Source organism: Heterocephalus glaber, unplaced genomic scaffold, assembly GCF_053883595.1.
Source record: "Heterocephalus glaber isolate CG9 unplaced genomic scaffold, H.glaber_assembly_v1.0 deba00001760, whole genome shotgun sequence".
NCBI lineage: Eukaryota > Metazoa > Chordata > Mammalia > Rodentia > Bathyergidae > Heterocephalus > Heterocephalus glaber.
Window position 1 is genome coordinate 4,464,469 of NW_028258457.1, and position 12,426 is coordinate 4,476,894.

Genomic DNA, 12,426 nt, shown 5'->3' on the forward strand with positions numbered 1-12,426 from the left:
GGGGATCAGGATGCAGACCTTTTGAGGTCATTATTCATCTGACCACTCACAATCCAGGAATCCTCTCCTCTCTGCCCTCTGTCTTTCAGTACTGGGGACTAAACCGAAGACTTTGCACACTGAGCTACATCACAGCCTTAAAATTTTTTTTTTTTTAAATTTTGAGATAGGACTATGTCACCCAGGCTGTCCTCAAACTTGAGATCCTCCTACCTCTGTCTCCTGAGTGGCTGGGATGACGAGTATATATCACTAAGGGCCAGGGATTTAGCTTAGTGGTTTCAGTGCCTGCCTTGCAAGCGAAAGGTCCTGAGTTCGATCCCCATCACTTGATTTTGGAGGGTGATCCTGGCATGGGCCCACCATTGTTGGCATTCCTGTCCCTTGGCTTCTGCTGACCCTTCCCAGCTCTCAACCCTCTCTGCCTCCAGGAAGCCCTACCTGAAATCCCTCCGGCCTTCTGTTGCCTGTGGCTCCCTTGTCTCCTACAAAGTCCCCAGCCCCCAGCACTTCGAAGAATAGAAAGTTTTGGGGCCGCGGATTTAGCTCAGTGGTTCCACCGTTTGCCTTGCAAGCGTAAGGACGCGAGTTTGATCCCTGGTACCCCCCAAAATAAAAAAGAAAGTGTTTGGGATTCTGCATCAGGGACAGTGCTTGGAGGTGGCAGGAAGCAGAGGAGGAGCACTGGATCTTTCTCATCCAGTGCTGGGGCCCCTGACCTCCCTGATGTTGGGAATAGGTCCTGGGCGGGGGAAGCTGTAGCCTGAATCACAACCCCCTCTCTGTGTGGGTGACAGAAGCCAAGATCCTTTAGTCCTCCAAGCCATGTCCACGGCTTCCTTCCATATGTTGACTTCGACCCACTTTTCTGCAGGCTGCTGTCTTTTTTGTTTTCTTTTCTTTTGAGACAGGGTTTCACTATGTGCTTTAGGATGGCCTTGAACTCACTATGTAGCCCAGGCTGGCTTCAAACTGGCAGTGATTCTCCTGCCTCAGCCTCCGGAGTGCTGAGATTATAGGCATGTGCTGGCACCCAGGACCTCATGTGTGCCACACAAGTGCTGGGCACTGAGCTGCACCCCCAGGCTTGGCTTGTTTTCACCAAGTTACTGGTTTATTTCCATCCACAAATGGAAGCCTGTTTTTGGCCAGCAAAGGGACAAGGCCTGCCAAGGAAGAAACCCTCCCTGCCCAGTGTCTCTCTGGAGGTTTCCGGGGTCCCCTGTGACCGGCACAGGTCCCAGCAGGTGCCTAATGCCATTCCCCAGCCTGGCGGGGCACTGCAAAGCCAAGCAGTCTGGGTCCCACCGTGCGGTGCCACTGGCGACTGGAGTCACTTTCATGCCTGAATTGTCCCTGTGCCCCAGTACCCTGGGCTGGCCACTGGCAGGGCCTGACTGTGCACACCTGGCCCAACTGTGTCCCCAGGGGGCCTAACCAGATGTCAGGAAACTGATTTCCAAATCGGGGGCTGTGGCTAAGGGGGGAATCTTTGCCTCGCTTGCTCTAGGCCCTGGTACCATCCCAGCACCACAAAAGAAAAAAAAAGTGCTCAAGCCTATCCAGCCTAAATAACAAGTTTAAATAACCACAGAGGTATTAATCCTACTCCGAGTCAGTACACTCGAGCTCTCCGTGTGGGTGGGCAGCCGGAAACCCATGCTCTGAATAGATGGGTACATTCTCTGCACAAAAATCAAGGACAATCTAATGTTAACTAAAAAGCCATCTGCAGAGGCCAAGGCCGGAGGACGGAAAGCTGGAGTCCAGCCTGGGCAACTGAGTGGCCTAGGGAAACCCTGTCTTAAAATAAAAATATTTAAAAGAGGGCCGGGGGCATAGGTCAGTGTGAAGGCCCGGGTTCCATCTCCAGTACAACAACAACAAAACAAAGCAAAAAATTAAAGCTATGAAATGGGCTGGTGTGTAGTGCAGTAGTAAAGTACCTGCTTAGCATGCTCTGGGTTCTGTCCCACAAAACACAGCAGGACCTGCATATGTAGAGTCTTTCCTTGGGAACAGCAGAATTTAGTTGATACATAAAATATGAACTCTACTAAATTTAACTGTGAGGTAGAATATTTTTGCCTGGTAAACCCAAATTTTCATCTACATACAAAATATATTCCTGTATTTAACTGCAAGTTCTATCTTTGCTCATTGAATGTATATTGCAATTAATGCATGAAATGTGTTTCTAAATTTTGTGCTGAAGTATGAATCGTAGATCATAGAAGTACTTTATTGGGCTTAGCAGCAAAAGAAAACTTTTTTTTTTTTTGGAATGGGGATTGAACCCATTTCACACTAAACTACAAAGCAGCCCTTTTAATTTTTTATTTAGAGAAGGGCTGGGCTTCAATTTGGAATTCTCCTGCCTCAGCCTCCCAGAGTGCTGGGATTACAGGCGTGCGCCACCGCGTCCAGCTCTGGTGAATTTTAATTTTGCTTGGAGTTAATTACAATCCTTACATATAGGCAAAATTTATCAGAATTTATCTGCAAGAAAATTTTCACTTAAATCCAAATTTTACAAGAAACATCTTACCTTACAAAAAAACAAAACAAAAAAAACCCCACATCTTACTAGATTTATCTTTAACGTTGAAAGTTTTATAAAATTCAAAGTTGTTTTCACACTGAAAAACCGAATCAAGAACATAATTGTTTTTCATAATAATTATTATTACAAGGTCATCATTGAAAATAATTTTGTCTCCTGGGGGATGGGCGCCCTGGGGGCCCTCCTCCCCCCACCACCTTTGTCGCCCAGAGGTTCTTGGGGAAGGAGTGTCTCACTGGATAAAGGGATCCTATAGAGGGCAACAGGACCGTAAAGGAAATATTGCGAACAGCGAGCCCCAGCGAACCGGCCAGGGAGTGGTAGCCCCTCTCCAGTCCTGGCTGGGGGGCGGGGCGCACGCGGCGCGTTTCCGGCACTACGAAGGCTCCGTCCCCCACGGGCTAGCAGGATGACGCCACGAGAGGAGGCGGGACCAGAGCGCATAGGCCAATCGTTAGTACGGATTTGCCTTGACCCCTCGCTTTTCACCAATCAGACACCAGAAAGGGCGGGCGCACCTAGCTCTCCCGGCGGCCTGTGCGGCTCCACCCCCCCCCTTGCGGCTGCGTTCGCGGCAGCGTGGGGGCGTGGTCTAGGCGCGGCGATTATAAATGCAGGCGGCGGCGGCGGCGCCATTTTGCGAACGGCGAGCAGCGGCGGCGGCGCGGAGAGGCGCAGCGGAGGTTTTCCTGGTTTCGGACCCCAGCGGCCGGATGGTGAAATCCTCCCTGCAGCGGATCCTCAACAGCCACTGCTTCGCCAGAGAGAAGGAAGGGGATAAACCTAGTGCCACCATTCACGCCAGCCACACCATGCCGCTTCTTAGTCTGCACAGCCGCGGCGGTCGCAGCAGCGAGAGGTGAGCGCCCCGCCCCCGCCCGAAGCTTCCAGAAGCCCGGCCTTCGGAACCGAGGGACACTGGTCGAGGCGCCACATCGGGGTCTGGAGCGCGAGCCCCGCCCCTTTGTGGAGGCCACAATCGCGCCGGGTGGGGCGGGTTCTACCCGGGTGGGGGCGGGGCCGGTCCCGGAGTCCTTAGCCGGCGGCGCGCAGGGAGGTGGACTTTGGGGTGGGACGAGGGGGAGGGGCGGGGGCGGGGATCGGATTTGGGGTTCGCAGGATGAGAGCTCTGATTTGAGGTGGGGTTCGGGCGACAAGAGCGAGAGATCGTAGGATAGGGAGTCAGATCGGGGAAGGGCTCATGGTCGAATACCGAGATTGGGGGCCTAGATGGGGTTCTTGTTTGGGGGAGAGATGCGGGGAATTGGGGGTCGAACTTGTAGGGGCTGGAGACGGCGGTGTCAGCATTAATTTGGGATGGGGGATTGGATTTGAGGGTGCACGAGGGAGGGAAGCAAGTTGAGGGTCAGGTTTGGGAGGTGCAGGATGTAGAGGTTGGTTTGAGTGGGGATGCAGGACTGAGTTCAATTTTGGTTGGCAGAAAGGGGAGTTGGGCTTGGGGGCGGGGCCGAAATTGTGGGGCTAGGCTGGCCCGAGGGTGTTGGGGTGTGAGTTCCGTGAATTTGCACTTTTGGTGGAGGCTGGGGAGTGGTGGCTGCAGAACTGTTTAGAGCTGTTTGTGCTTCGCGGTGGCCAACCTGCCGTTGTTGTGGGTTCCGTTTTGAGTGCTTGGCGCCCGGGGTCACTTCCTGCCGTGACCGTGGGGGCTGGGAGGAGCCAGAGGGAACGGGTGCAGTGGGGTCCTCTCTGGGGTGCTCGGTGCCCGTTTCGCTGGCGTTGGAGCTCCCGGGGTCCCGGCCGAGTCTCCGGGGCTGTTCCCCCAGGTGAGCGTTGATGGGCACCGTTATGGTCTTTCACGGGCGGTGACCCTGTGCTGGCGGGTTGTGGTTTGGGGGCCTCGAGTTGGAGCTGTGCAAAATGGAGGCGACTTTGGGGCTGTTTACACTGCACAGCAAATGGCTGCTGGCGCTGTCATCTGCGATTGTGAAAATCTCCCCTGGGGCCAAGGCGTCTTTGAGATGATGCAACCGAGGGGCCAGGCAGGGTGCGGGAGGGGCCAGGACAGTGTGTCATCACGTTGGGATCCAAACACAGCAGCCCTGCTGTGCCTCTCTGACAGCCAGAGGTCTGTGGCTGAGGTTTCCTTGCAGAGACAGGTGGCAGCTTTTCAGGAAAATGCTAGCCATTCAGTTTCTGATTGCAGCTGGAGGCTGGAGCTAGGGTGTTGTAGTTAAAAATGGGGAAGTGAGATGTGATGGGGGCTGGGGTTGGGCAGAGGCCTCCCCTCACCCAGGTAATGGCAGGGGAAAAAGACAGTTGGTTTGGGCTGCAGACTTTGCGGGGGGGGGGGCGCAGGTAGTGGAGACAGACAGGTGAGCCACCTGCTGCCCCGTAACCAGATCTTTGCTTCAGTTCCAGGGTCTCTGTCAGTTGCTGTAGTAACCTGGGTCCAGGGCCTCGGTGGTGCTCCTGATGTCCCTCACCCACCCCTGAAGATCCCAGGTGGGCGAGGGAATAGTCAGCGGGATCACAATCTTTCAGCTAACTCATTCTACTCTGTAAGTATTGGGGTGCCCCTAGCTGGGAGTGGGGAGCGGCCTGAGCAGGAGACCCCCACTTGTGTGTGCAGCTGGAGCCAGTTTATAGCCTGCTTTGCCCCGTGACCTTGGAGCTTTCTGGATTTCCCAGATTGGCAGCTGCCTTACTTTTGGACAGAGGGGGCAGTGCCATCTGAGAGGCAAGGCTTCTAAGACAGGGACTTGTTCTCACTTGCGACAGGATAATCGGCTGAATGTAACAGAGGAACTAACGTCTAATAACAAGACGAGGATTCTAAATGTCCAGTCCAGGCTCACAGATGCCAAACACATTACCTGGAGAGCCGTGTGGAGCGGCGGCAGCCTCTACATTGAGATCCCAGGCGGCCCCCTGCCTGAGGGAAGCAAGGACAGGTGGGTTCGGGGCAGGCCTTGGCCTGGGGTCCCCCAGGGCAACCCTCAGTTGTCCCAGTGGGTGGGAGGCAGGGCAGGGATGATTGGTCTCCCACAGAGGGGACCCTGCCTCCTGTCCACCCTGAGCGTGGGGTGGGGAGGGCAGATGTTGACGGGCCCGGCCTGCCTCAGTTTCGCAGTTCTCCTTGAGTTTGCCGAGGAGCAGCTCCATGCGGACCACGTCTTCATTTGCTTCCATAAGAACCGGGAGGACAGAGGTATGTGACTCCCCCATGGTGCCGCCCCACCCCGGGGAGCTCCTCTGGGTCCCCCTATGCAGGTCCTGATGCTGTTTTTCCTGCAGCTGCCTTGCTCCGGACCTTCAGCTTTTTGGGCTTTGAGATTGTGAGACCAGGGCATCCCCTTGTCCCCAAGAGACCCGATGCTTGCTTCATGGCCTACACGTTTGAGAGAGAGTCTGCTGGCGAGGAGGAGTAGTGGCCCGGCTGCCAAGGGAGCCCCCACAGTGGCGGTCCCTGTCCCCTCAGTGTGCTGCACTGGGGAACACAGACTCAGTCCTCTCTTCTGGGTTTGTCCGCATGTCGTAATTGTGCAAATAAATGCTCACTCCAAATTAGCGGTATATTTCTTGAAGTTTAATGTTGTGTTTGTGATACTGAAGTATTTGCTTTAATTCTAAATAAAAGTTTATATTTTACTTTTTTATTGCTGGTTGAAGATGACTCAGATCCCCTTGTACTGGAGGAGTTTCTCAGTGGAAGTCTTTGGACCCAGTCTTAGGTCTCTTCCCTTGGAAAGACAGGCATTAATCTACTCTTCTCTGCTCTCTCAAATCTGAATAAACGTGATGACACCTCCGTGACCTGTGTGTACTCTGGTGTTACTGGGTCGAGAAGCCCGGGAGAGGGCACCCTGGGCTGGGGACTTCGGGCCACTGTCATTGTCAGTGGTGGCCCAGTAGGAAGGCAGAGGAAGGTTCCCCTGGCCCACCTGTGCCCCCAAGCACTCAGGGCCAGGATTTGGGCCTCCATGGGCTCAGCTCTGGGGGAGACCCAGTGGGCCACCACTGTGGGAGAGTCCTGAGTCCTGCTTCTTAACTCCAGCCTGGCTTTCCTTCCCCTGCCAGGCCCTGGACAGTGGGGGGTACTTTATGACCTACCCTGTTTGTGTCCCTGCCGGGTGACCGGGTAACCCTGCTGGGACATAGGCACCCCTTGAAGTTTCTTTGGAAGCTACTGGGGAGGGGGCTGAGACAGCAGGGGTGTAAGTCTGGGTCTCTCACCTCCCATACCTATGGCCTCCTGTTCTTTGAGGCCAGTGTTGGGGACAGCAGTGCCAGGTGAGGCTGCAGAAAGGACACCATCCTGGCTTCTAACGTTATGCACAGTGCCACAGCACCACCTGCTGGCTGCATCTGGGTCACGCCCTGAGATTGCCCAGCATTGAATGGAGAGGGACACCTTCACAGTGCAGCCTTGGGTATTCCTCAGCCATGGTGGGGGCCACAGGGAGACAGCTGAACAGCTCTTAGCGACCTTTGCTTCGCAAATGCAGAGCAAAGGAGAATTGGAGCTGGGTTGCTGAAGGATAAATAGGCTGAAACAGCAATAAAATGGAGTTTCCAGCGGAAGAAACAAGATCGGCAAAATCTTGGAGGCCAAAAGGCAACCTCAGGGTTGAATGTGCCTTGGGGCTGCCTAGAGGGAATCTGCCGGATTCAGAGGAGTCCTGTTTTTCTGAGTTCTAGGGAGTCATGGGAGGTATCAGCAGGAGAGTGCCCTGGCCCTGTGTGGTGGTGAGTCGTAGGCAGCTATATGGGGATGGAATAGAGGGCACCACGGGTTTTGGGGGGGTCCTTCGAAGTTCCCCCATGCGTCTCATTCAGTCATTCTATCACCTTAGCTATTAATTGAGCACCTGTTGTGTGAGCCACCCTGTCTCGGGGTCAGGAAGCTCACAGGCTGGTGAAGTTGGACAGTCGCAGATCTGGAAAGAATGAATACTCCCAGGTGGCCTGATCATGTAGGAGGGGCAGGGTGGAGCTGGAGAGCAACCAGGAGAAGCACCTTTGTTACTTGGGGGAAGTGGGACTGAAAGCACAGTGTTGGGGACCGCTCTGCAGAGGGGAGCCTAGAGCTCCCTGCAAGAGGAGGCCAGGTGGGTAGGGCCTTTGGGGCCCTGAGCTCAGGGCCTGTGAGGCCATCGGGGCTTTTTTTTTTTTTTTAAACAGTCCTGGGGATTGAATCCAAGACCTTTGCATTGAGCTATAACCTTACCCTTTTTATTATTTTGAGACAGTTGCCCAGGCTGGACTTTGAATTTGAGATCCTCTTGCATCAGCCTCCCAGAGAGCTAGGATGACAGTTGTGTGCTCCCATGTCCTACTCATCAGACCATAGTTGGCAAGAGACTGGTGGTCATCGTTTGCACGCACTTGCCCCCCTTAATGCCAGGGGATGCTGTTATTGGAAGGCCAGTGTTCACCTAGAAAGTGACTGGTCCAGCACCCAGAGGGGCAGTAGCGCTCTTGGGGAGACCCTGGGTCCCGGTCACGTAGGGCTGTATCACACCCCAGTATTGTCTGCTGGACCCCTGGCTTTGCTGGAAGCAGGTGTTCACTGCGTCACGGAGACTCCAGCCCCAGGCCTGGCAAAGCAGTCAGACCCGGGCCAGGGGTGTCACTGTCACTTGGGGTCGGTCCCCAGCAGCTCCAGGGCGTGGCCCAGGGAGGCCTCTGTGGCCCCGGCCAGGTACTCGCAGTACAGCCACTCCTCCAGGCCCGGCGCCTCCCCGCCCGCAGCGCGCTCTGCCAGGTGCACGAGCAGCAGAGCGCGGCTGACGCGCAGCCAGGGTCCCAGCGCAGCCCCGCGGCCGCGCAGCTCGAGTCCGGGTCCCCAGAGCAGCACCTGCAGCGCGCCCCGCGTCTGGGCCGCCGAGGGCCGCTCGCGCGGGAGCTGGGCCGCCAGGCGCTGCAGGCCTGCGGCCAGGGGCGAAGCCGGGACCCCAGCGGGGCCCAGCAGGGTGCGGAGGAGGCGGCCCAGCTGCGTAGCATGGGGGCCTGGGGGGCCCGGGGGTCGCTGGTGGACGCGTCCGAAGTCGGCGAGCAGCAGGCGCGGGGGACCAGAGGCCGCGCAGCCCCGGGGCGCCACCAACAGCAGGTTTTCGGGGCACAGCTCAGTCACCGCGGCGCCCCGCGTCTCCAGGAGCTCCAGGGCTGCACTCAGCTGCAGCAATGTGAAAGCCACGGCCCACGCAAGCTTCTCCGGCCGCCGCGCACCCAACTCTGCCAGCCACTGGGCCACCGTGCGCTCAGGCACCTCGGCGGCCAGCACCACCCGCCCTGTCCAGGGTGCCCCAGGGAGTGCGCCCTCAGGCAACAGGCCACACAGTCCCTGCACATTATAGTGCTGAGGCAGGGAGGCCTGGAGTTCCAGGCCCCACAGCTGGGGCATCTTGGCTCCGGGCTTGGGCACCTGGGGGAAACGAGGGTGTGTCACACACCGATACAACTCGACCCACACAGCCCACACCCCCCCACACACACACACTTGAGGAAGCAGTCTTTGTGTTGATTTGGTATGGTGCCCAGGGAGAACTTTAAGGAAAATTAAAAGAGAGGAGAGAGCGGCACACGCCTACAGTCCCAGCACTTTTGAGGCTGAGGCAGGAGGATCACCACAAGTTCGAGGCCATCCTGAGCTATGTAGTGACTTCAAGACTTCAAGGCCAGCCTGAACTACATAGTGAGAGCCCGTGTCAAAAAGAAAAAAAAGAAAAAAAGGAGGATGGTGGTGGTGGTGGCCAGGGGTCAAGGGGTGCAGTTCTTAGAGACCCCTGGGAAAGAGGGAGGTGTTAACTAAGGCCCCAGAGCTGGGCTGGCAGTTACAAACAAAATGGGGTCCTGCCTGGTGACGCACACCGGTCATCCCAGCACTAGGATGTCTAGGAAGGATGGTCCCACTAAGTTCAAAGCCAGCCTGGGCTACATAGAAAGACACGACTCAAAAGGGGCAGGGAGGAGTGCGGGCTCACCTTGGCCGCCAGCACGTGCCATGTGTCGTCGCCTGCGCGCACCACGCGGTAGTAGAGTGTGTTTCCGCTCTCGGCGCAGGGCGCGCGCTCCAGCAGGCGGAAGCCATGGCCGGCGCTGCAGGGTCCAGGGTGGCCGCCTGTGAGCCGTGCACCGAGCCGCGTGTGGACGGCACGGAGCCCCTGCAGCTCGCGGGCGGCTAGCGCGTTGTGCAAGGCCTCGGGGCTGTGCCACCCGTGGAGCAGGAGGCCCAGCGCTGCAGCAGTGTCTTCGCCTGAGGTCAGCTCTTCAGAGGGCCCAGCAGGCCCCGCGGACCCCGGCCCGGCCTGGCTTTCGTCCATCCTGTGCCACCCGAGGAGCGGCTTCCGGGTCTGTGATGTCTGGGCGCCGGGGACCCCGCGAGTGGGCAGAGACCGCGTCCTGCTCAGGTTCTTCTTGGGCAGGGGCGGGGGCTGGGGGTTGGAGGAGGAGAGAGACCCAGGGGTGCGGGACCGGCAGGTCTTGAAGGGCAGCAGGTAGGCACGGACCTCCCCTGTGCGGGAGATAGGGGGTTGAGAATCTGAGAGCCAGTGGCCTTTGTGACCACACCTCAGTCTTGATTTCCCCTTCTCTAAAATGGGAATAATGTTAGGCATGGTGGTGCCTGCCTGTCATCCTGCACTCTGGGAAGCAGAGGCAGGAGAATATTGAGTTCCAGCCCAGCCGAGGCAATTTATTGAGATCCTGTCTCAAAATAAAAAATAAAAAAGCTGGGGATGGAGCTCAGGGCAAAGGCCATCAGGTACAGAACAAAACCACACTAGCCAACTGCCAGGTGTCCTAGAGGTTAGGAGGCCATCCCCAGTTTGCTCCGGTGCAGTCAGGAGGAGAGTCATGCCATCCAGCCCCAAGGAACCCCCATTTCCTGCCTGGCTGTGCCGGTGACTCCGTTTTACAAGCCTTTGGCCCCAGAGCTTTCCCTCCCCTCCCTGAGTGCTGCCCTCCCTGCCCTCCCTGGCCCAGGGCTCCCAGGGCTCCCAGCTGGCTGCTCACCGAGGTTGCAGTATGCAGGCTGAGCTGGTGGGGCCAGGCTGCCGGGCTCAGGGGTCTCTGCAGGTGACTCGGGGGTCTCTGCAGGTGACTCAGGGCTGCTCATGCTGTTGGTGGAAGGGGGCCCATGCAGGATGACTGTGTGGACAGGCAGGGGAGTGAGTACTTCCGGGGAAAACTGGGGGAGCGATCCACTATACTGTCTGCTCCCGGGGGCCTCGACACCCAGATTCTGGCTCTCTTGCCAGCCTTGGGTCTGCTGTGTGACCCTGGGTGAACTCCTTGCCCTCTCTGGCTCTTTTCCTTATCTACAAGCCTGGCATTTTACCCATCCATCCTTCAGGGCCTGAATGTTCAGCATGGGGACAGAATGTCCAGCCTAGAGGATGGGCTACCCAGGGGCCAGCAGGAGGTGAGTGAAAATGAGCAGGAGCCACGTTTGGGCCTTGTCCCAAGAACTGAGCCACACGCAGCCCACCACAGGCTGTGCTGCTGCTGTCGGCTTTCAGTTCCCAGCCCCCCCCCCCACTGCTTCCCACCCTTTGTTGTAGCACACACCTGTCCTCCCAGCACTCTCGGAGGCTGAGGCAGGAGGATCTCAGTCTTCTCCAGCCCAGCCTAAGCAACTCAGGAAGACTCTGTCTCAAATCTTAAAAAGGGATGGGGAATGTAGCTCAGTGAAAAAACCCTGGGTTTAATCTCCAGTACAAAAAAAAAAACACAAAAAACAAGAAAGAGAAAAGCTGCTGCCTCTGCCCAGCCCCCCTGATGCCCCTACCTTCAGGCTGGAGGGATACGGGGCACATGCTGAGTCCTGCAGCCCCGGCCTCCCCGAATGGCTCCGGCTGGCAGCGGACAGGAAACATGGAGCAACTGTTAAGCCACAGGCCAGGCCCGGGGTGGGGCTGGGGGCCCCTTTTGCATCATTTCCCTCAACTGGGGAGGCAACCCAGTGTGCGGTGGGAAGGGTGTCCCAGCGGAGGGGACAACCTGCACCAAGATGGAGACTCCTTGCAGGTGGGCAGGCAGGAAAGTCAGGCTGAGGGCTCAGAAGCCACATGACTGGGGTGGGTCGGTGGCAGTGGGGACCCTGCAAGACTGGGAGTGGCGGACATAGCGGACTCCCTGCCTTAGGTGCGGGCAGAGAGCTCCAGCACCAACTCTTCCGGGAGAAATGAAACCAGGCTGCTTTTTCCTGTGGGTTTTCAGTTCCTGAGAACCACTCTTCCTTCTGCGAGGCTCAGAGCCTTGCTGTGTGACTGTGGGTAAGTCACCCTCTGCTCTGTGCTGCGGAGAAGGAAGAAAGCGTCTCCTACATCCTGTCTTAGCTGCACCTTCTGTATTTTGTTCTGTTTTTTTGAGGCAGGGTCTCTCTATGTAGCCTCAGCTGGCTTTGAACTCACCTCAGTCTTCCTGTTTCAGCCTCCCGAGTGCTGGGATGACAGGTATGTGCCGCCGTGCCCAGCAAGCTTGACCACTTGTTTTTCTAAATAAAGTTTTGTTGGAACCGAAGGCAAGGTTCAGTGTCAGACCAGTGGGGCAGGATCATATAAGTGATAGATCCTGTCTTTACTTAAAATGTTGAAGCTGGGCACGGTGGTGCACACCCACCGTTTGGGAGGCTGAGGCAGGAGAATAGCAAGTTTGACCCTAGCCTGGGGAACTCTGACTTTGCTAGAGTGTGTCTCAACATGAAAGATAAAAAGAGCAGGGACTTAGGGATTCCATCCCCAGGACCAAAAAAACAAAACAACAAACACAAAGGGAAGAACCCTCAGGGCCAGAGGCGCCTGTGGAGGGAGGGTGGGGAAGTTACTTTCCTCTCTCAGCAATTGCCTGGCAAAGTTGCTGGTTCCAGGAGACATTGGAGAGGGTGAGTGGGGGCCTGAAAT

General features: G+C 56.8%; 2 protein-coding genes across 3 annotated transcripts; one reads left to right on the forward strand and one right to left on the reverse strand.

Annotated features, from left to right (window-relative positions):
* The first annotated feature begins 3,212 nt into the window (after positions 1 to 3,212).
* Oaz1 (ornithine decarboxylase antizyme 1) lies at positions 3,213 to 6,337 on the forward strand. The gene is given in 5 exon segments (NM_001289840.1): positions 3,213 to 3,422; positions 4,937 to 5,082; positions 5,303 to 5,475; positions 5,647 to 5,732; positions 5,819 to 6,337. Coding segments are annotated over 5 exon segments (684 nt in total). The 5' UTR covers positions 3,213 to 3,276; the 3' UTR covers positions 5,953 to 6,337.
* On the reverse strand, positions 6,257 to 11,679 carry Peak3 (PEAK family member 3). 2 transcript variants are annotated; one of them, XM_087201725.1, is made up of 4 exons: positions 11,313 to 11,679; positions 10,538 to 10,641; positions 9,508 to 10,037; positions 6,257 to 8,948 (listed from the first exon to the last, which is right to left on the reverse strand). In XM_087201725.1, the coding sequence occupies exons 2-4, from the start codon at positions 10,638 to 10,640 to the stop codon at positions 8,160 to 8,162; spliced, it is 1,422 nt and encodes a 473-aa protein (XP_087057851.1). In that variant the 5' UTR covers position 10,641; positions 11,313 to 11,679; the 3' UTR covers positions 6,257 to 8,159. The 2 variants fall into 2 exon arrangements, with proteins under 2 accessions (XP_087057851.1, XP_004865937.3); XM_004865880.3 differs by having other exon boundaries at positions 10,538 to 10,672.
* Between the last annotated feature and the right edge of the window lie 747 nt (positions 11,680 to 12,426).

Bases quoted from the DNA above. Each gene is read 5' to 3' on its own strand.
- Peak3 (XM_004865880.3), bottom strand. From the start codon at position 11,400: ATGTTTCCTGTCCGCTGCCAGCCGGAGCCATTCGGGGAGGCCGGGGCT. The intron at 10,673-11,312 runs GTAGGGGCATCA...CTGTCCACACAG, and splicing joins CGTATCCCTCCAGCCTGAAG to TCATCCTGCATGGGCCCCCT. The intron at 10,038-10,537 runs GTGAGCAGCCAG...TCTCCCGCACAG, and splicing joins GCCTGCATACTGCAACCTCG to GGGAGGTCCGTGCCTACCTG.